This window comes from Oryza glaberrima, chromosome 7, assembly GCF_000147395.1.
Source record: "Oryza glaberrima chromosome 7, OglaRS2, whole genome shotgun sequence".
Classification (NCBI taxonomy): domain Eukaryota; kingdom Viridiplantae; phylum Streptophyta; class Magnoliopsida; order Poales; family Poaceae; genus Oryza; species Oryza glaberrima.
In genome coordinates this window covers 26082479-26103222 of record NC_068332.1, presented here as the reverse complement: position 1 = coordinate 26103222, position 20744 = coordinate 26082479, and the positions used below count along the sequence as shown (strand labels likewise).

Below are 20744 nucleotides of genomic sequence, written 5' to 3'. Positions count from 1 at the left end.
AGATCAATTGTCCTCCTTTCAGTGATCATACAGAGTTAAGTTCAGTGTTCTTGTTCACTGAACATTATATTTATTACTCGTAATGATGCCCTAACAGAGTCGCCGATTTAAATTAACTGTGTTTTTTCCTTATAATGCACTGAATTAACTCTCTACCTCTTCGCTATGCCATATTGTCTAGGGGAAAAAAAAGAAGCGGATCCTCTTTTGATCTACAAAAGAAGCTTCGTATTCCATATGTCAAAAAAAAAAAAAACAACTTCTATAGACAACTATTTGTTCAAATATATTTCTAAAAGTTAATTATTTTTAGGATGAAGGGTGTATGTTATTGCAGGAAGTGATTGTCATTTTAGTCAACATACGGCGCGCAATCATGATGAAATGGATGACTCTAGTCAAATAGTCAATATATCACCAAGTTCGTGTGTGAATACTATCTTTTGAAACTTGAGTGTGTGAATACGTACTGTCCTTTGAAAGTATAAAGTGTGTGGATACCATCTATATATATGCGAGATCATGACCAGTTTAACAAAGTTAGACAGATATCGTAATAGTGGTGTTAATCAGTTCTTGCTTTCTGAAAGCGCGAAGATGCGAAATTAGGCACGGTTAAAAGTGAGGCAGCAAATCCGAATATTATTACTGATTGTCGTCTGATTTATGCTGTATGACTAGGCTAATTGTGTGTAGCGTGCACGTCTTGAGCGCTGACTGAACCATTTTGAAGCTGCTAATTACTCCACATATGAAGGAGTAGCGTCTGTTATAAAACCGGCTCACCAAACACGGAAGAAACATCATAGGATATCTAAACACAATAACGATACCGAGACATGATATTTGTTAACGAGGTTCAGCCGAAACCTATATCTTCGGGGTACTGATTACAGGCGCTCCTCCCCGATCCAGCATATTATAGCGCTTATCAAAGTTACAAGTTACAACGGCTCACAGCCGGCCGTCACCGGCAGCTACTCTCTCTCGTTATGCTAAGTCGTTATGAGGTTACAACAGGTCCGTCTCTCTATTTAAAAGAGATTATAGGATAGATTCTGACTCTTACTCTATTCATATACCTAGTACAACTCCAATTACTGAACTGTAACCGACTCTGTACACATATTCGATAAAAACTCTAACAGCGTCCGTAATTAATCAATTGAAGTTCAACAGATTGGCATGAGCAAACAAAGCCTTCATTTGATGGTAAAAGGAAATGAAAGCAAGAACATAGTGTCAAAACAAATCACAAATCCTCAATCGTCTCTATACTGATGATGCACACAAATGCATGGAATTTCTGAACCTAGCTATAATAATATTATCTACTTAATTTGCAGCTAGCAATATATAATTCACAATTTTCACACAGCAATGATATATATCTCCTACCTAACTAATTACAAACTAGGTAGCTAGATGTTCATCGATTCTTTTGTCTGTATAGACACCACATGCTACTATGCTAGCATGAAATTAACAAACAAATAATACTGGAGTAATTGAGAGATGACGAAGTAATTAATTAACAAGACGCCTAGCTAGCTAGCTCGCTAGCGCTTGGAATGGCCTCGACCTGTGCGCCGGCGCCGAGGTCGACGAGGAGGATGGCTTGGTGTTCTGCTGCAGCAGGCGCAGCTGCGGCAGCACGTCGTCGGGCATGGCGGGGCGGAGCTTGGGGTCGTGGTGGAGGCAGCGGAGCGCGAGCGCCGCCATGTCCTGCGCCTGCTTCTTGGGATACTGGCCGCCGAGCCTGGTGTCCATGATGCGGTTGACCTTCCGGCGATCGCCGAGGTGGGGCCTCGCCCAGTCGACGAGCATCTCGGCGGTGGCGCCGCGGGCGGCGTCGAGCGCGCGGCGCCCCGTGAGGAGCTCGAGCAGCACGACGCCGAAGCTGTAGACGTCGCTCTTGACGGAGAGGTGGCCCGTGGCGACGTACTCCGGCGCGGCGTAGCCCCTGGTGCCGACGACGCGGGTGGACACGTGGCTCTTGTCGCCGGTGGGCCCGTTCCGCGCCAGCCCGAAGTCCGACAGCTTGGCCCGGTAGTCGCCGGCGAGGAGGACGTTGGACGACTTGAGGTCCCGGAAGATGATGGGGTTCTCCAGCCCGTGCAAGAAGGAGAGCCCCCTCGCCACGTCCACCGCGATGTTCACCCGCATCGCCCACGACAGCGGCTGCGTCCCTCCTGCATGCATCATACAGTATGCAACATCCATTACATTCACTTCTGAATTGAAGAATCGATTCGATTTGATCAGTGTACAGTGTACTATATACTACTCACTTCTGAAGAGGTGGTTCTCGAGGCTGCCTCTGAGCATGTACTCGTAGACGAGCAGCTTGTTGCTGTCGGAATCCGAGCAGTAGCCCACCAGCTTCACCAGGTTCTCATGGTGGAGCTGCCCCAAGTAGGTCACCTCTGCCTGCAAGTGATCGAAGGTTAATTAATCAATGAAAAGTTGAAATGATTAGTAAGTGTAGTTAGTTAATTAATTAATTACCAGCCACTCCTTGTGACCCTGGAAGCTCTCCTTCTTGAGCTTCTTGATGGCGACCATCTTGCCGACGCCGGGCTTGGTAGGGGCGAGGGTGAGCTCGTCGATCCAACCCTTGTACACGCACCCGAACCCGCCCTCTCCCAGGAACGAGTTGGAACCGAAGTTCTTGGTCGCCGCGCGGAGGTCGCCCATGTTGAACGACTTGAGGGACGACAGCGACGGCGCCGCCGACGACTCGTCGGAGCTGGCTCGCGAGAACTGCCCCGACGAGAACGCCGACGAGCTGCGCTGCGATGCCTTGGAGGTGTTGTCCGTCGTCGTCGTCGAGTTGCTGCTTCTCGTAACCTCTGAATAATTTTCAAACCATATTACATAGATCAGCATGGATACTGCTAATTGTCTATTTGATTGCTTCTTCCTGATCATGTTTCTTGGCTAATCAAACCACGAACAGAAATATGATGTATATATCAGAGTAGCATCTTACTTGATTCAAGTGGAGCCGATGCACTGGCGCACTTGGATGAGCCCATGCAGTTCCCCATTTTGGATGAACCTCTTAATCCTTGATCACCTGCAACTGCAATCCCAGATGAGCAGTTGCTGCGAACTCCAAAATGGAGTATGGTCTTAGGTTGTGATGGGAGGCATGGAAGAATATATGGACAGGAAGGCAAAGAATTCAAGGGATAGAGATGACTGATCAAGCTGTCAGTTGACTGACTACGAGTACATGTCTAGTACTAGATGCCTACTTGGAGGCTTCCTCCAGTTTTGTCAGTCAACCAAAGTGCTGATAAATTAATTACCTCTAATTAGATGTAGCCTTCCCTGTTAATTAAACACCATCAATTAATTTGATGCAGGCAAGGCATTCACCATTAATAAAACTAATGGTTCATAATGGGAACTGCATTAGGTGCAAGTCTTTGACAGCTTCTAACTTTGAACATGTTGGGTAGAAGAAAAAAAATACATATGTTGGCAGAAAAAGATAGTTTCTTTGGTTTCGGAGAGAAACTTTATTGCTTAGCAGCTACTAGTAGCATCATACAGCACTAACACTGAAACAGGTGGCAAAATTTGCTACTTTGTCAACTGCAGAGTACAGTGCTGGAAGAAACAAAAGGTGTGATTCAGTAACAGCTCAAACTAGTGCTCACAAAGGACAAGAACAGAACAGTCAGTAGTCCTTTAGTAGCTATCCACATTAGTGTGAAAAAGGTTAGTAATGTGCACTATCACATCATTTTCAGTTGTTGAAGATCTGTCTGCTTGTAGCCGGTAACTAGCACAAAATAGCTCCTGTCCTGCAGTTAGTTTTACCAAGATAGGATTATTGCTTTTCAGTTTTGACACATTCAAACTGATAGATACTGGCTCACATCTTCTACAGATTGTTGGGCTTTGACCGTAGAATGCAGGATTCAGGGCATGGATCTCACAAGGTTCAATAAAATATATTATCAATAGTCTGCATTTCTGTGTTCGAGAGAAAGAAGAAACTACATTTTTGCAAGCTCAAAGTCAGATGCATGTGCATCAACATGAGCTCCTGCTCATCTTTCTTGACCTGATCAGCAAATATTATTTCTAATTGACCTTTTCTTTCTTTTATGTTGGTCTATCCTCCAAGCAGGAGTAACCAAAAACATAAAAACAACCTTTTCTTTTGTGTTGGTCTCTCCTCCAAGTAGGAGTAACCAAAAACATGAAACAAATTTTTAGTCGAACTGGAATGGAACCAAAAACATAAAAACATTTTTTAGTCGAACTGGGAAGAAACCAAAAACATAGAAACAAATTTTTAGTCAAACTAGAATGAGTTTTAATGGGTGTCATAGATTGGCATCTGCAAGCACTGTACGCTCGGATCCTCGTATCTTCGCTGCGTCAAACAATTGGAGTCAAAGGAGAGCGATCTGGCGGTTTTATTTATGTACATGCAACTGGTGACCAGGTAGATAAAGATTAAGATTATAATCTTTTTTTTCAAGGTACGGATCAGGATTAACACGACATACATGAGATATGCGACATAATCATATTCTGCGAGACGGTGAACATTGACTATATTACTCAGAGAATTTGAGGCAGACGAGATCTTGAATATTTTGTTGTTACATCTGCTAGCTTTGCATGCAACATGATGTGTTTGGGTTGATTACGATCGAGCCGGTCAAAGAAGCGATAAACAGGGGGCGGCGGCGGCGGACTTTTGCATTGCAAAGCGGCCATCTCCAATTTGTCGTCCAAGACTCGCAGGTCTCATCACCCTGGAGAGAATGTAGTACATGCCAAAACTTGTTTCAACGCGAAGCTGCTGCGAACACCAGATAAGTCTCTTCAATCTTGAAACGCAAACTGTTTTGCTATCCTGCGTTCCAACAGGCGCATTATCCTTGGAGTGGGCCTGGAATTGCAGCCGGTAACCACTAACCACGTGTTAAACTTCTCAGAAGAGATGTTTCCTGGAAGGAGGACAGGCAGAAGATTGCCGTCATCATAGTGACATAGAGCAGCCCAGCATAGGCAAAATCATATTCTGATCATCTCCAGCAGGTCTTCTACGCTAAGGTAAGAAGATTATCCATCAGACCTTTTGCTACCTAAGATTTTCATAGCTTGGCTTGCATTTACATGTTGCAGTCCTTGTTGCCTCAGGCAACTGTCATTCTCCTTGGCATTCTTGAGCACTTCCAACAGGTATCGTGCATCTGTCTTTCTCATGGCTAACAGCCTCAGGGAATCACTTATGAATGGAAAAAAGGCTTCAGGTCTTAAACAGAAGGGCCTAAAGATGTGGAGAAGGGCCTTCGTATCGACTCTTAGCTGTACAACTCCTTGGTCAGAGAATGTCAACTCCCCCCATCGTATGCTGCTGTAGATGAAGTAGTCGAGGCCTTCTGCTATACTCCTCCACAGATCAAGGAAATCCTTCGAATTAAGATGTAGCATCAGTTTGGTGGTTCTGTCTCTCACAACTTCTAGAGAGGCAACAAATCCAGGAGATACTCCGAGATTTTCTTCATCCAGGACCTCATCAACTGGATGGATCTGCTCATTGGGCAATCCAATGTTTTGGACATAGTCCCAGGATAGATCTTCAAACTCGAGCAGAACGGAAGACATAATCTGTTCCAGATAATCGGTCCCCAATTTAGCCAAGAAGGCGATTTCATCGCCAAAGAAAGAACATGGATGTTGGGCACTGTGTTTGTGGCTTTGTCCCTGACCTTCATCAACATGTTTCCTATGGGCACCCATCTCCAGGAAAACTATGTCGTCATCCCATTCCCGAAGAACATATTCACAATATCGAGCAGCATTAATTGCAAATGAAGCTTTTAGTAAAGAATCATCTTCTAAAGCTGTATTTGTCAGTTGTAGGGCTTCACATCGTTCACGTAAGACAAGAAAGAAATCATTCAGGAACTGGACTGAAGAGGATCTGTTATACTGAATCCTTAATCCCCTATTTGGCAGAGCATGGCCTCTTTCAATCATAGCAGATGCAGTTTTGACCACAAATTCAGAAATTGTTGGAGCTTTGTAATCTTCTCTTGTAGACAGAAGAAAATTACTAGTGATCTCTTGTAGACCAAGCTCTTTAATACTATATGACCAATTTATCTCATCCTCCATCTCAGATTTGAGCTTATGTTGTGCAGAATTAAGCTCTACACCAGCCCACATGTGAAGCCAATCAGAATGCTCGCTATATATGGAAAAGACAGATAAGGACCTGGTCAGGCCTTCAGAAATTGAAGCTATCTTCTGTATTCCTGAATCTGCAAGCAACTGCATTCTTTTATCAAAAGTAATCATCAGGTCATTCAAGTGCATCCATGAGGAATGTACTTCAAATTTGTCATCAGTAGCCTGATAAGATGTGACAAGGACTGGGAAAATTTGCCTCTCAAGGTAACCTAGAAGCATTTTCACCATTCCAGTTACCCAAGACTCTTTAGCACTCAATCCCACAAGTCTTGCTCGATCAATCAAAGGCTGCAATATATCATCCACACCACCCATAAAATCTCTTGCTATTTTGTAAACAAGGGCAAAAATGAACTCCGGCTGTTCAGACCATTTAGCAAAATGATATTCCAACCTGGAAGCAATAGGCTGAACCAACTCATCAATTGCCCAAAGTCCATTATCAAAGCATGCAGCAGTTTTATCAAAGTACTTTGAATCTGACATGCTAGCACTTGCTCCTTTCGCTTGGCATTGACGCGCTTCACGGTTGGCTTGCGCATGTTGCAGAGCACACAGTGCTAGAAAACTTTGTGAATACTTCTCTTTATTTGCCTCATTCATTAAGATGAGGGGGTTTGGAATTTCCGAGTACTTATTATTTGCTGCATCTGGTGAAGACAAGGAAGGTGGCCAGCCAAGTGCTGCAAGTAGAGCTCGATAATCTGTTAGTGCTTTAGGTCTCAAAATTGCTAGGGTTTTGTCCACTCTAGAATCAACAGCCATGATAAGATTGGTCCATTGTGGCCTATTCGTGCTGATCCGTAGCAACTCTAGTTCAATATCCCTCATGGCATCAACAGCCTGGAGCAACTTTTCTTGCTTCCATTGCATTTCCTACATTTGGAGAGAGAAAAAAAGTGTGATTAACATATCAAACAAACATACTGCTAACAGACGTCATATCGGCATGACCAATAATTGTAGGTTGTACCTAAAATAACAATTAAGGAAGAAAAAGGAAAGAGAAGGTTTCTCAGCTTCTCACATTAGATGCTGGCCTAAATACCGAGGACAAGTTCAACTTTGAGGCCTGTCTAACGATGGAAAACGTTGCATCTTCTAGGTTACCAACAAAAGCTTCCAACTGTAGAGCAGCTTCTGGAATGTCAGCATAGAAAAGTTACAGAAGGTACTACAAATTCCTACATCATGCCGGATATGATGGAGGAGATATAATATAATTTGCAGCACCAAACAAATTCTTTAGCGCAAATGGCATGTTCCCATGGAGATCACTGGCAGGTAATCCGCGTTAATCAGTTTAAAGGGCATGGTCAACATTGCACTGTATGCAGGGGCGGAGCCACGTGTGGGGCAGCTTGGGCTTGGGCCCCACACGTGGCAAAAATTTTCAATGGAGAAACACTGAAATTTACGTAGAATTTGCACAAAAAATTTATAGCTATATGGTTCAGCTAGCTAAAATGCTGCCTCCGCCCCTGACTCTATGTAACAATTGTTGAGAAAAAAACTCGATGTTGATAATAGCTTTGTTTAACACAGATATTCTCCATTGACATCATCAAGTTACAGTAGTTTGAGATTGAGTGGTGGGTGGGCCGTGGGCACGTGAAGTGCATTGCCAGGTTATTGTAGCTAGTGCCTTATTTCAGGGAAGTACTTAGTGTCTAGTGAAGTATGAAGAAACAATTCATCAAGAGATCCATATTGCAATGCATAGATAAGTTACTCAATGCTCAAGCATACAGGCTATTATGGTAGTAGGTAACAACTACATCTACCAAACTAATTTGCAAATTTAATATTGTAACTAGTCCAAGATTGGGACATTCCAGTTACTCGACACAAGCGTAACTTGCTATTGCCCAACTCAGAACTGATTTGGCAGGTAAAACACCACTGAAATTCTAAGAGCATTTTTTTTTCTAAAATCGGAGTGACCCCATAATCCAAATTAACTTGCAAAAGTTAGCACTATAACTATCCAATATCGGAATTTTCAAGTTATTAGGAAAGCACGAAGAGACGAAGGAAGGCTGACCCGCATAGAGTCGAATGGCGTCGATCCGATGGATCTCCTGCACAAGCGCCGGCAGCTCCGCGCTCCGCAGCGTCTCCTCGCCATCCTCCTCCTCCACTCCGAATCCCCCGCCTACCACCGATAAAATCCGTTGAAACCCGAGCGGAATCCCCGAAGCAATAATACTGTAACAGTGAGCGTCCCTACAAATCCAGAACGAAACAAAAGGGGGACAAAAACCGTACTAGGGTTCAGAGAAGCGAACCTCGGGAGCGGATGCGGCGGAGAGATGCGCGAGCGCCGGCGGAGCGCGCGAGCCAGGAGGCGGATACGGACGCGAGCTGCGCCTCGAGGCGGCGGAGGGATGCATCCAGGCCCACGCACTCGCGGCGCAGGAGCTCGGCGAGCGCCGGCGCGGAGGCGAGGTCCTCGGGGGAGGCGAAGTGCGCGTCCAGGAAACTCCGCAGGCTCGCCGGCGGCGGCCGCGGGGACGCCATGGCTGCCCAAGAGAGAGAAACGCGAACCTTTTTTCTTTTTCTTTTTTTTCTTTTTCGCCCAGAAAATAAAATCAGTTCTGGGAAGTGGTCAAGTGGACTGGAGACAGCTTCGCCCATGGGCTAAATTGGCGGGAGCCCAAAAAGGTTTTGGGCTTCCTATTTGTGGGCCTTCTCAGTGGTAATGTGCAGACTTTTTCATCTCGGTGTGAAGGGGATTGCTATTTAGCGCGATTGTGTTTCCAGGCTCCCAGGTCCCAGCGCATTCTTTTTTCTTTAAACTTTCGTCTCGAATACTTTTGTTCAAAAAATGTTCACACGAAAACTTTTATGAATGGAAAAAAAATGAGTTAAGAACTCTGCTGCACTAAATAGCAATTCCGGTGTAAAGCGGTCGTTTGATGGAATTATCATGGGCCGGGGCCGTGTTGTTCGGCGAGAGGTAAAAGAGTAAATTTAAAAGTACAAGTACTTCAAACAAACTATTGCAAAACTATATATTTAAGAATCGTATCCCAAAGTTATATATTTAGTGATGAAATTATGAAAGAACTACCGATATTAGAGTTTATAACCATAGCCCTATTAAAGTTATAAAAGTTGTAGCTTTGTGACAGAAATGAGTTTAATCTTCATTTTTTTTATACAATGCTATAATCTACAATTTTATGAAAAATATGGTGTTAAATCTATACTTTTAGGCTGATTAAAGTTTGCAGATTTAAGAACTTGTTTCACAAAACTACAGATTCAGTGTATTCGTTTATTACAAAACTACAGGTACTTTGCACAATATATCACAAAAGTACAGATTCAAGAACTTGTTTCACAAAACTACAGATTTAATATCTTCATTTATCATAAAAGTGCAGGTTTATTGTCTTCATTATCACAAAACTATAGGTTTTAGCATTGTTAAAACATGTAGTTTTGTGATAATGGAGACACAAAATATGTAGTTTTGTGATAAATCAAGACACTAAATGTGTAGTTCTATGATAAACAAATACACTAAATCTATAGTTTTGTGAAACAAGTTCTTAAATATGTTCTTTTGTGATAGATTGTACAAAATACATGTAGTTTTGTGATAAATGGAGACACTAAATCTATAGTTTTGTGAAACAAGCTATTAAATCTGTAGTTTTATGATAAATAGTGTAAAATACCTGAAGTTTTGTAATAAATAGTGCAAAATTCCTTTTTAGTTAGTATGGGCCCACATATATTATCGATGAGAAAAGCCTAGTACAGGCGGCAAGAGACTGAATGGGCCTGGCCCCCTCGGCCTTCCATCTCCACTCGATCGGATCATATACATGATCCGTCTGTCGATGACGAAGCAGCAGCATCCATGGTGCGACCAGGTCAATTCCACCGACCCACGACGTGCTCATTTCAATTATCCAAAGTAAAAAAGGCGGCAATATTAATTGAGTACGCTCGTTTACCGTATATTTTATTCTTTAACAGATCTCTCTCGATCTTTCATTCTTGCGACTAATAATAATTAATTAACCTGCAGATATATAGCTTAAATCCAAAATGATGTCCAGATCGTGGGTTTGGAAGCTAGCTGCAACTACCTCCAATACGCAGGTCTTGCGAGCCAATGAATTACTCCAGCACGGAACAAGTCGTTGTCTATACATTTGATTCCTTTCAAGCATGGCTCATATATATATTATAACTTTAGATATATATATAAATATCTAGATTTATTAACATCTATATAAATGTGAATAATACTATAAAGTCTTGTAATATGAAACGGAGGTAGTACGATGATTAGCATGCATTCTAGAATTCACCAGATTAATTGCGAGAGAAACTGATGTTTTACTGCTGACTAATTAGCTTTGACATACACGTAGTACAAATTAAATTAACTGAGATCAGCTATAGACAGCTACTACTGCATAAAATGTGGGCATATATTGCAGCCACACTCCGTTTGACCGACGGACGACGACATGACATGCATAATGCGCTAGCTGTACAATAATACTAGTAGTAACACCCTACAGTAACTCAACAACTTAACCTGATCAAGCGAGCATCATCGATACGATCTTGGCTCCAACGACAAACTAATCAAGTAAGAAATGGTAGTGGATTGATCGATCGATGTAGAGCTAGCTAGGCCGGCCACTGCGATCGAGAGCAAGAAATCTACTAGCTATGTCGTCGTCGTCGGCGGCGGCGTCCTAATTAACTAGTGTTGGCACTGCAGTGCAGCAGCAGCAGCTGGGAATGAAGGAATGCTCAGAGGAGGTCGCTGCCATCGTACATGACGGCGCTCCACGACGAGTCCAGCGTGGGGAAGCACGGCTGCTGCTGAAGCGCCGCCGCTTGCTCGGCTTGCAGCAGCGGGTTGGCGGCGGCGAAGGTGTCGAGCATGTGGAGGCCGGAGGAGGCGTCGAACGGCGCAGTGGTGGTGGTGGTGGGAAGGATGCCGGCGGCGCCGTCGGCGAGGGAGGCGGGGTCGGCCTGGACGCCGGTGACGTGCTGCACCATGAGGCGGAAGTTGGCCGGGTCGGTGCTGATGTAGGTGGTCGGCGCGCGCTTCGACGCCCGCGACCGCCGCTTCCCGGCGCGCCCACCCGCGGGGCCCAGCCCCAGCTGCTGCTGCTGGTGCCGCCGCGCAGGCCCGGCCGGCGACGGGCGCGCGCTGTCGGCCACGAGAACGGACTCGCAGGTGATCGCCGGCATCGTCGGTGGCGGCGCCGACACCACGAACCCTCCTCCGGCGCCACCACCGCAGAAGTCGGCGAGGAAGGCCGCGGAGGAGGATGAGGAGGGTGAGGAGGAGGTGTCGGGCATGGAGGAGGAGAAGTGGAGCGCGCGCGTGATGTCGGCGTCGGTGAAGGCCGCGCACGGCAGCAGCGCGGCGTGCGGCGCCAGGCAGGAGAGAGCGTCCATGGCAGATCAGCTAGCTTCGATGAGAGGAGGAAGTGGAGGTGGAAGGTGGGAATAGGAGGAGGCGGGGATGGGCCGAGTATATAGAGAGAGGCCATGGCCCATGGGACCCAGTGGAAAACGCGTCGGGGTGTCGGCGTGTGCGGGTGAGGGTGAGGTGAGGCTTTTTGTCTGGGTGTCGGAGGCCACCGCCAACCGCGCCGCGCCGTATCGCGTGGTGGCGCTGTCGACGCGCGACGGTGGCATGTGGCATATGCCATCCATCGCCTATAGGATATCGCTTGGTGGTTTGGTTTGGGAGCCCATGCTGATGCTGTGCCATTTCGCGATTTCAGGTAACTCAACTGCATGCATGTGGAGTACTAGTAGCTGATTAATTGATTAATTGCCAAGTGTTTCGTACTAACTGTAGCGAGCATGGAATAGGTATAACTCGCTCGATCCCTGTGCTGCTGGCCAAGCAAGCAAGCCAGCAACAGTCTCTTCTCTTCGCCATGCACGACCTTTCAACTGTCTGTCGGCCGCAATATGCTTGCCAACGTCTCACCTATGCATCCACTTAATACTATTTTTTTCTGCGAACGCGTAAAAAATTACATATCAATATATTAAAAGAAAAAAGTTTTAATTACACAACGCAATCGACTAAACAGGCCTATGCCGGGATGGGGGAAGGACGAAAAACCAAGAGGCTACTATGAAACAAAGGATACTCCAAACAAACTAGAGATAGGAGGCGGAGCCACGCTACACTCACAGCATTCCCCTAAAAGTTGTTATGCCAGCGGAATACCGCATACGACCTTCTGAGTGGACAAACACTACAAGCACGCACAAAGACCGAGGAGACGGCTGAGTCGAAAACTCTGTAGCCCCATCGTTCACTTATCAGGGGATAAGCGAAACAACATATTTGCAAACGAAAAAAAATTTGTGAAATACAACTTTTATATACATATTCTTAGCGATCTAAAAGTAAAGGTTGACAAATAAACTTCGATGAAAAAAAACCCCAAAATCAACTCTAAAATTAAAGTTAAAAATTCAAATTTTAGCTGATAAACATGAGCATAAGCGAAAAGATGAGGCTGCAGAAGTTCCGCTTCTTCCACAGCTGCCAAGAGACCAGAAGGAATAGGGAGTGGAATCCACTAATACTACACAATTTATTTCAAACTTTTTTTATTTTCTTCCGTCCTTTTCATCGAGCAGCAATCAGCAGCATATGTAAGTAACAAACAAAGGCAGCAGTAGCACACATTATATGTGCAAATTATCCATGAGAGATCGAGCATCCATTCCCGGCTAATCAGCAGTACAATCGCGGGAATAGCGGGGGGTAGAGGGGGTGGGCTCCTTGTCGCTCTCACCAGATTTACTTTCTTTTTCTCCCTTACCCACCCAAACATCAAAGATCTCTCTCTACACTCCACCTTAGCTTAGCTTGCCTTAGCTAGCCCCTACACCCCTCTCGATCAACCTCGCTCATCGAAAATGGCCAAATTTGCTCTACCTAGAATCACAATCCACCTGTCCATCACACTCTGCATCCATTCATCCATCTATCCACCTCCGATCGATGCTAGCTCTAGCACCTAAACCACTGCTCCCTCCGTTTCGAAATATTTGACACCGTTGACTTTTTAGCATATGTTTGACCGTTCGTCTTATTCAAAAACTTTTGTGAAATATGTAAAATTATATGCTTACATAAAAATATATTTAACAATGAATTAAATGATAGGAAAAGAATTAATAATTACTTAAATTTTTTAAATAAGACGAACGGTCAAAACATATGCTAAAAAGTCAACGGCGTCAAACATTTCGAAACGGATGGAGTATTACCTAATTAAAGATTTCCTCTTTCTTCTTTCAGAGAAAAAGTTTAAAGATCTCTTCTTTATATTGGCTGCCGTAACGTCACCAAACAAAACCGCATGAGATATATTATTACTCACTACTGCACCAGATTATTATTCTGCCAAGATCTAGAGGAGATCGGTCGTTCTGTCCATGGTGCGGTGCCAACTTTACCTGAAAGCGTTTCTCTGAATATTCGTTTCTTCCTTGGTTTTCTTTTCTGACGGTGATTCTATGCGTCCACTGTAAATCAGTGTAAATGAGTGAGCTTGCAGTTTTCACCTATCCAGTGAAAAGGACCACCGGCCAACGATTTGAATGATTCCACGATGCCTATATGGAGTATCTCCAGCTCTAGCTCTTTAATACTATAATCTTCAGTTTCAGAAAAAGAAAAATGTTGTATTCTGTAACTGTGTCTGTCCACCGAAGAAAAAACAATAGTAATAATCAAACCCTGCAACTGTATGGAATCGGTCTCGTGAGGCGACGACGACATTGAGCTCAAACCAAATTGCGTAATCCTCATCGATGCTGTACCATTCGTTGACCTCTGCACAAGTCCAAATGTGTGTTCAAAATGCGACTGCACATCTTCCATGCCCCTTCTTCAGTAACCACCACTGTGCTCTGCTGTCATGTGCATATTTGCGTAAGGCTGTAAATCAATCAGGAAATTATTAGATGAGTAATCAGGAAAGGGCAATTTGGTTATGCTTCTGACAGCCTTATTCGTTTTCTGAACACTGTGGTTCAGACTACGGAAATCAGTCTGAACACTCAAACAAGGCGTGGACAGATGTTCTCTGAACAAACTGCATCGCCATTCGTCAGGTTTCTGAGAATGCGATAGTAGCTGACCAGCAGCATATGGCAGCACACAGGGACGAGAGGCGCACAGGATGAACAGGCGAGCTGACAGCATGGACGGAGGCTTATAGATTACTCCTACACAAAACTGAACAAGTTTGACGGTTTCCGGCAGTTGTCAGCGTTGAAAACAGTTCAGCAGCCACCCACTCCAATTAATCTCGAACCCACAAGCTAGCAGTCAACACTACTACAAATCCACAAGTTGCAGCAGCTTTGCACCGATCGAGAGGTAGGAGCATGGCTAAATTAGTTTAATCAAGACATCCCATGAGGCATTCCCTTGTGATTGAGTGCTTTCGAAGACTTTGTGTGTGTCATTGGGTCCATCAAACACTTGATTACTTCCACTAGCTCGTAGTATTACCTCACTAATCAGCACATCTTGCATAGGTCAGTTTCAACTGCAAAGCTGAAAACCTACTTTGACATCGGAGATGTATTTTACTTGTTCAATGATCTACGTAATCCAAGTCATCCAGAATGCGATCCGTTGTTGAATGCTGATCAAGCAGAAAAGGGAGAAAATTACGGTATGATTGTTCTGACTTGAACCGTTTTCAGAGAGCCTGAAACTCTCATCAGTCCTCTTCATTTTCATCAGCAAAAGATAAAATGTGTGGCAATTAGATTGGAAAAGAAATGACATAAGTAGTGAGGGCATGATGAGATCACCATGCTGTGGCCATCCACTGTGCATTATTTAAAGGATTCCATGCACATCATCAGAGAGCTCTCTTCATGTGATGATACACTAGGCTGTTTTGACTTATCACACCTGCTCCTCATCCACTTGTTCCTTGTAATAGCATCAGTCGTACATGTTTCAGAATATACTGAACTAACACCTTCAGATTAACAAAGATTGCTAGCTAGGAGTATATATAAGATATATAATCATCTGTACACAAAAACTAAAATAACTGTACCTAACCATGCCGGATTCCCTAGGAATTATAAAGCAATTAAGCTTGGACCATCTCCTTGTCGCATAATTCCCTTTGACATGTAATGTATTTGCTGCGAGAACGTCCCTATCCCTAGGTCAATGCCTCATCAGAAAAATTCAGAACATGGAAAGCTGCTGGGTACGGCCCAGAGCTTTGTTTTTTGCATGGTTGTTGCTTGTACCTTTCTAAACCCCTGCCTCTCTCCTGCATTATGCTATTAAAACACTGGCATTATTAAATTAAGCAACAGCATGACATCTCCTAATCTATTTTCTCATATGCTGAAAAAAAAATAAATATTGGGAACAGCAAACAGTAGACCAGTATTCTTTTGTTTTCAGTTTGAGCAGCTAGGGGACTCGACAATCAAGCTGCCTGTTTGTATCTATGAGAAACAAAGGGAAGGAACACTGCATCTGCATCATGGTGAGTGCAAATGGCTTTTGACTTTGGCCATGGATCAGCTTGGCTTTGTCCTTTCTCGAGGGTAAACAGGCAGGAATCTGCTCGACCTGTTTGTTCGTTTCCTAGAGGTCAGATGCATGGTCTGATTCCCTTCCCGTATTATAATGAGAAAGCAGCAATCTGCATCACAGTTGAATGCCACTCTAGTTAGGCATCCGTGTGCTCTGTCAGGCAAGTTGAATGTTTCAGGCTTTCAGCTCACATCACTTGCCCAGCTGGGTGCTGGGGCATTGGAACAGGTACCCAGTATTTGACAGAAATAACTTTTTCCCTACATGGATGATGATGGTATCATCTAAAATATGCATCAAGAGGACTTGTTCTTTCATAAAGTATTCATACTGATCATTTGTACTTCGTCAAATTCATGAGATTGGAGACTTAGCTTTCAACGCTACATTGACAAATCACTGAACTGTTCTGGAAAAATGGTGCATACATCATGTTCATATCAGTATCTTACAGCGTATTGTCCTCTCATGTTTCTAACTTAACTGTAGCCCCATACTCCCACCAGAGACTACACAAAACATTTACAACTGACAAAACGACTCGATACACAATATCATCACAACCAGGAATTTACATATGGAACATTTTACTCATCCAACTCAAGGGGGGCCATATTACTAAAAGCTCACTTGAGCTACTTGCAATCGTACTTTAATCTTCTCTCGAAAACCTATCCTTTGCCTCGTTGATGTTTTTCTGCAGATCAATATACTTCTGCAGTGAAACTGCTGAAAAGGCTTCAAGCTTCTCTAAGAATGCCATCAGACTTGACTGTACATCAGCAGGGGCATTATTTCTCAGGATTTCTCCTCCTGTTTCACCATTTAGCACCTGCTCTTGGTGCGGAAAGGAACGGCCAACATCTGCAACGAGATTTTCAATGGCTTTCACCAACTCATTGGTCGGTAAATCGTCAATTAATTTAATCCAGATTTCGCAAGTTGTAAATATGGGTGCAACAGCACATTCTGTTAGAGAAACATCAACAACATTTTGCTTCCTGGAGCCCTTCCTCTTCTTCAGCGGTTTCATGCACTTGTGCAGCCATAAGTTAAGGCTAGACAGGTAAACCTTGTGTGATGCCACCCAGTTTTGGAAGTCCGAACATAATTTAATTAGCTTAGCTGAGAGGAGAAGGGCATCTTGGCATTCAGACTCTGACTGAAATGATAATTTTACACTCCGTTTGCTGGATACTAGCTTCATGATTGCATGTTGAAGATGATGGCACTCAAGCATTGTTTCCCACATCCTAGTTAAACTACAGTAAAGACAGGCAGACACTGTCAGATTTATATAGCTGTCAGTTTAATGCAAACTGCATACTGTGATTGGTGCATTCTGTTAAAACAGTCTGAGAAAATCCTGAAACAATGCATGACACTCAAGCACACAATACTCTCTTCTTGTGCACATCAAACTACAAATTATTCTACAAAAACTGAATTGGCAAATATACCTTCTGATTAGTTCATCCAACTGTGGTTGAAGCTCTTTATCTCTTATGTCTTCTATGTTCTTAGAAATGAAGTCTATTTTCTGAATAGCCACTAGAATTCTGGAATGCAAATCCTTTACAGTAGCGCGGGTAAAATCAACAAGAATTTGATTTTTCCCTCTCGACTCCTGGTCTCTCAGTTGCTTGCATTTCTCATCATATCTCCTGCATATGGCACTGTTGACCTGAAAGCAGAATCATGATAATCATTTGGTGTGAAACTTCAGAAGAATTATCAGATTTTATTTGAACATTCTTGACAAAAAATCACTACCACTAGTCATAAACTGCATAAACTCTGACTAATACAATATCTGAAACCTCTATGATTAAAGAAGCAAGTAATCTATCTATGAATTCTAGCGATCAATGTAGGGAGTTCCAGCTAAGGGATTAATCGGAAGAATCAATGTATATTCGATGGTTTCTGAAAGGCAGGGAAAAGAAAGTCATGTTGTGACAAGCAATCAGACATGTGGAACATAAATCAAAATGGATTAAACTGTCAGCCAAAATTAAAAGATTTAGGTATTTCACATAGAGTAGCCACAAAAAAGCTAATTACCTTGACTTCATCATAAAGCTTTTCCTCCCATGCATACAGTTTATCTAGTGTTGAGGTATGCATGACAGTAATAGCCCCAGGAGGATTTCTAGACGGCGACAACTGTGAAGACACTGACCTATGCCAGGTAAGGTATTTTACCTCAGCTTGAGAAGGAGCTGCATTATACCATGGTACATTAAATTCATTGTACAGTGGGAACACACAGGTATTACAGTTTACACAGGAAAATAGAGCACTAAAGAAACAGCAAGGTCAAATTACGATGGACAATCTTGACTCTAAGATATGACTATATGAGACACCATTTGTTACAATATAAGGAAAATGCAATAGCTGAGAGATTAAAAAAACACAAAACTAAATGAGATCAATAGCAGAGTATGATATCATCTATTACAATAGAGGAGTATGACAATAAGAACAATTACACAGAAACATTACAAGTTCCATGTGATATGTCATATGTCTATAAAAAAAAGGAGTACATAGGGCTGAGCAGTGCAGGAAATATAATTTCATACTAATAAATGGAAAAAAAGCTTACTTTCAGGAAGAGGGACATCCTCCCTGCAGCAGGCAAACAATGTTGACAGAAAACTAGATGGTGCTGATCCACGCGCTGCCAGAAATTATTGTGCACCTCAAATTACAAGAGAAGATATGAAAAGAAATAGTGCAACAGAAATAAGCATTGCAAGATATCTAACCTGTTTCTTGTGGTAGTAGGGCGCGGAACTGTAATTTATCTTCATCGAGAACCCTTGTGACTTCTTTTCCCGAATCACAAGCTCTGGAAAATAATCTCTCAATCTCTACCATGCCTGTATATAGGTCCTTCACAGATATGCTTAAATAAGGATACGGTTCCTTTGAAACCATAGGAAAGGCAGCACCTGAAGGTGGTACGACATTAACTGGGGACACAGCAGAATTGCTATAATTTTCATTTGTGTGAATGTCAGTCATTCTCCTCTCATTTTGGGGGTTATCATTTTGGCAACCAGTATTTGGTAAAGCAATATCTTTTGATGCCACACTTCCATGACCATGATGCTCAGGTGCCTTGTCTGTTGAACTATTTTTATCAGACACGTCGTTGCTGTTTGACACTGGCACAAACGTTTCAATGGATGGACTGAGGAAAGCATCATTTGATTCAGAGAAATTCTCTTCCTCATTTGCAAAATCATCTTTTGATTCTGCAAAACCATCCTCCTCATTCGAAGGAGTTCTCTCCACTTCCTCTTCGAGCTCTGGGATTCCCTCCTCTAGGAAGGGTCTAGGATCATCCACCATGTCCAAACATTGGCCAGATCTATCCTTTTCTTTAGGTGAAAACTGGTTGTCACCTGGGTGAATTTGGTCAAAATGGTCCAATGGTGAAGTACCAGTAGGATCTTGAGATGAGGCACTGACCATAGTCACTGTCACAGGAGTTGCCACCTTCTCCAGATAAGTTCTGATGGAATTCATGGCAGCTTTCATATGACTGGCCTGAAAAGAAGACGGCGATTTATTATTTGGTATCGATTCTTCAGATGCTTCATGTTCAAAACATTTCCTTAGCAGAAAGCCAGTGTCTCTCAGTGACCGAATATAATCACAGTGAGCAGCTGCAAGTGCGCATCTTCCGTCGATTGCTTCTCTGACAAAACGCTTCCTCTCCTGGCATAACACGAGGGCCCTATCATCCTCAATCTTAGAAGGCGCCACCCCCATTTTGAAGGGCAGCAGCAGCACTGAAAGCTGTGCAGAGATTGCTAGGGCATGAAAATTTGAGACCAATCACCACAGGTTGGTGGTAGGATCACCTTCTGCATGATTTTGTAACTGCCATAGTTAATTCATGTGCTAGAATTGAAGTCGACAAGAGACTATATACATATTGTCAAGCAAACTCCCCCCAAAAGAAAGGGTTTGGAGGGATCAGGAAGAAGCCAACCAGTTCTCATCCATTCTGCTAGCAGATTACTCCAATATAAACAAGAAAATCTGAAAATGAAAAGAAAGAACCTGTCTGGATAGCGTCCGGATGGCTGGACTTGGACGGCGAAGGAATCCAGCGTCGCCGCCTCGCCGGTGAAAAATTTGCGCGGCACGGCCGTCCGTCTTGGATGCAGTACTGTGTCTGTGTGAGTTGCGGCGACTGGAGAAGGATACGCGGGGGTGTAGGGAAAACCGGAAGGAGGTGGCGGCTCGGGGAGGGCGGAGGAGTGGAGGAGGGCGCCATTGCCGTCGCCTATCAGCCAGCCACAGCAACAGCAGCAGCTCAGCAATGGCGACGGCGAAGAGGAGTGAGTAACTGCAGATGTGCGTGTGTGTGGCGCGTCGCCACGGGCCCACTTGCCGAGTCGCTCTCGACGTGGAATAAGTTCATCGGAGGTCCCTCAACTTAACAGCGACATTTTTTTTAGGTCCCTCAACCACAAAACCAGAAATGTTCGCCCCTAAATTCATTCAAACCGTTCACCGAGGTCCCTTGGCAGTATTTTTTGCCTGGTTTTGCTGACGTGGCATCCTAGTCAGCAAAAAAAAATTAAAAAATTCCGCGGGACCCACATGTCAGCTTCATATATCTTTTTTCTCCTCTTCACTTTTCTCTTCACCGGCGGAGCGGCGGTGGGCAAGCGCGGCAGTGGAGCGGCGGCCAGCTGCGGGCGGCGGACAGAGCATCGGTGGGCGGGCTGCGGGCGAAGCAGACGGCGAACGAGCATGGAGCCACGGCCCATGGGTCACGAGAGGTTCGGCTGCCGGCGGGGCCGGCCAGCGACGCAAGAGAAGGGGAGGGTGTCGTCGGCGGCGGGAGCTGGTCGGAGGAGGAGGTCGCCGGCGAGCGCGCTCCTGCTCCTGCTCCTGC

The 20744-nt window shown here is 44.1% G+C and overlaps 4 protein-coding genes across 6 annotated transcripts; all 4 read right to left on the bottom strand.

Annotated features, from left to right (window-relative positions):
* Nucleotides 1–1157: 1157 nt before the first annotated feature.
* On the bottom strand, nt 1158–3219 carry LOC127779577 (probable serine/threonine-protein kinase PBL2). The gene is made up of 4 exons (XM_052306391.1): nt 2993–3219; nt 2509–2852; nt 2292–2430; nt 1158–2192 (listed from the first exon to the last, which is right to left on the bottom strand). The coding sequence occupies exons 1-4, from the start codon at nt 3048–3050 to the stop codon at nt 1552–1554; spliced, it is 1182 nt and encodes a 393-aa protein (XP_052162351.1). The 5' UTR covers nt 3051–3219; the 3' UTR covers nt 1158–1551.
* Nucleotides 3220–4406: 1187 nt separating this feature from the next.
* Nucleotides 4407–8809, bottom strand: LOC127779844 (RINT1-like protein MAG2L). Of its 3 annotated transcripts, none has more exons than XM_052306759.1 (4): nt 8514–8809; nt 8270–8380; nt 7253–7365; nt 4407–7101 (listed from the first exon to the last, which is right to left on the bottom strand). In XM_052306759.1, the coding sequence occupies exons 1-4, from the start codon at nt 8743–8745 to the stop codon at nt 5092–5094; spliced, it is 2466 nt and encodes an 821-aa protein (XP_052162719.1). In that variant the 5' UTR covers nt 8746–8809; the 3' UTR covers nt 4407–5091. The 3 variants fall into 3 exon arrangements, with proteins under 3 accessions (XP_052162719.1, XP_052162720.1, XP_052162721.1); XM_052306760.1 differs by having other exon boundaries at nt 7253–7351; nt 8270–8433; nt 8514–8583; XM_052306761.1 differs by lacking the exons at nt 7253–7365; nt 8514–8809 and having other exon boundaries at nt 8270–8427.
* Nucleotides 8810–10562: 1753 nt separating this feature from the next.
* Nucleotides 10563–11708, bottom strand: LOC127779931 (calmodulin-binding protein 25-like). The gene has a single exon (XM_052306865.1). It carries the CDS (start codon nt 11662–11664, stop codon nt 11008–11010), a length of 657 nt encoding a protein of 218 aa, XP_052162825.1. The 5' UTR covers nt 11665–11708; the 3' UTR covers nt 10563–11007.
* Nucleotides 11709–16190: 4482 nt separating this feature from the next.
* Nucleotides 16191–20186, bottom strand: LOC127778436 (nitrate regulatory gene2 protein-like). The gene is made up of 6 exons (XM_052305036.1): nt 19901–20186; nt 18595–19701; nt 18432–18506; nt 17885–18042; nt 17281–17504; nt 16191–17082 (listed from the first exon to the last, which is right to left on the bottom strand). The coding sequence occupies exons 2-6, from the start codon at nt 19604–19606 to the stop codon at nt 16473–16475; spliced, it is 2079 nt and encodes a 692-aa protein (XP_052160996.1). The 5' UTR covers nt 19607–19701; nt 19901–20186; the 3' UTR covers nt 16191–16472.
* Nucleotides 20187–20744: the final 558 nt, after the last annotated feature.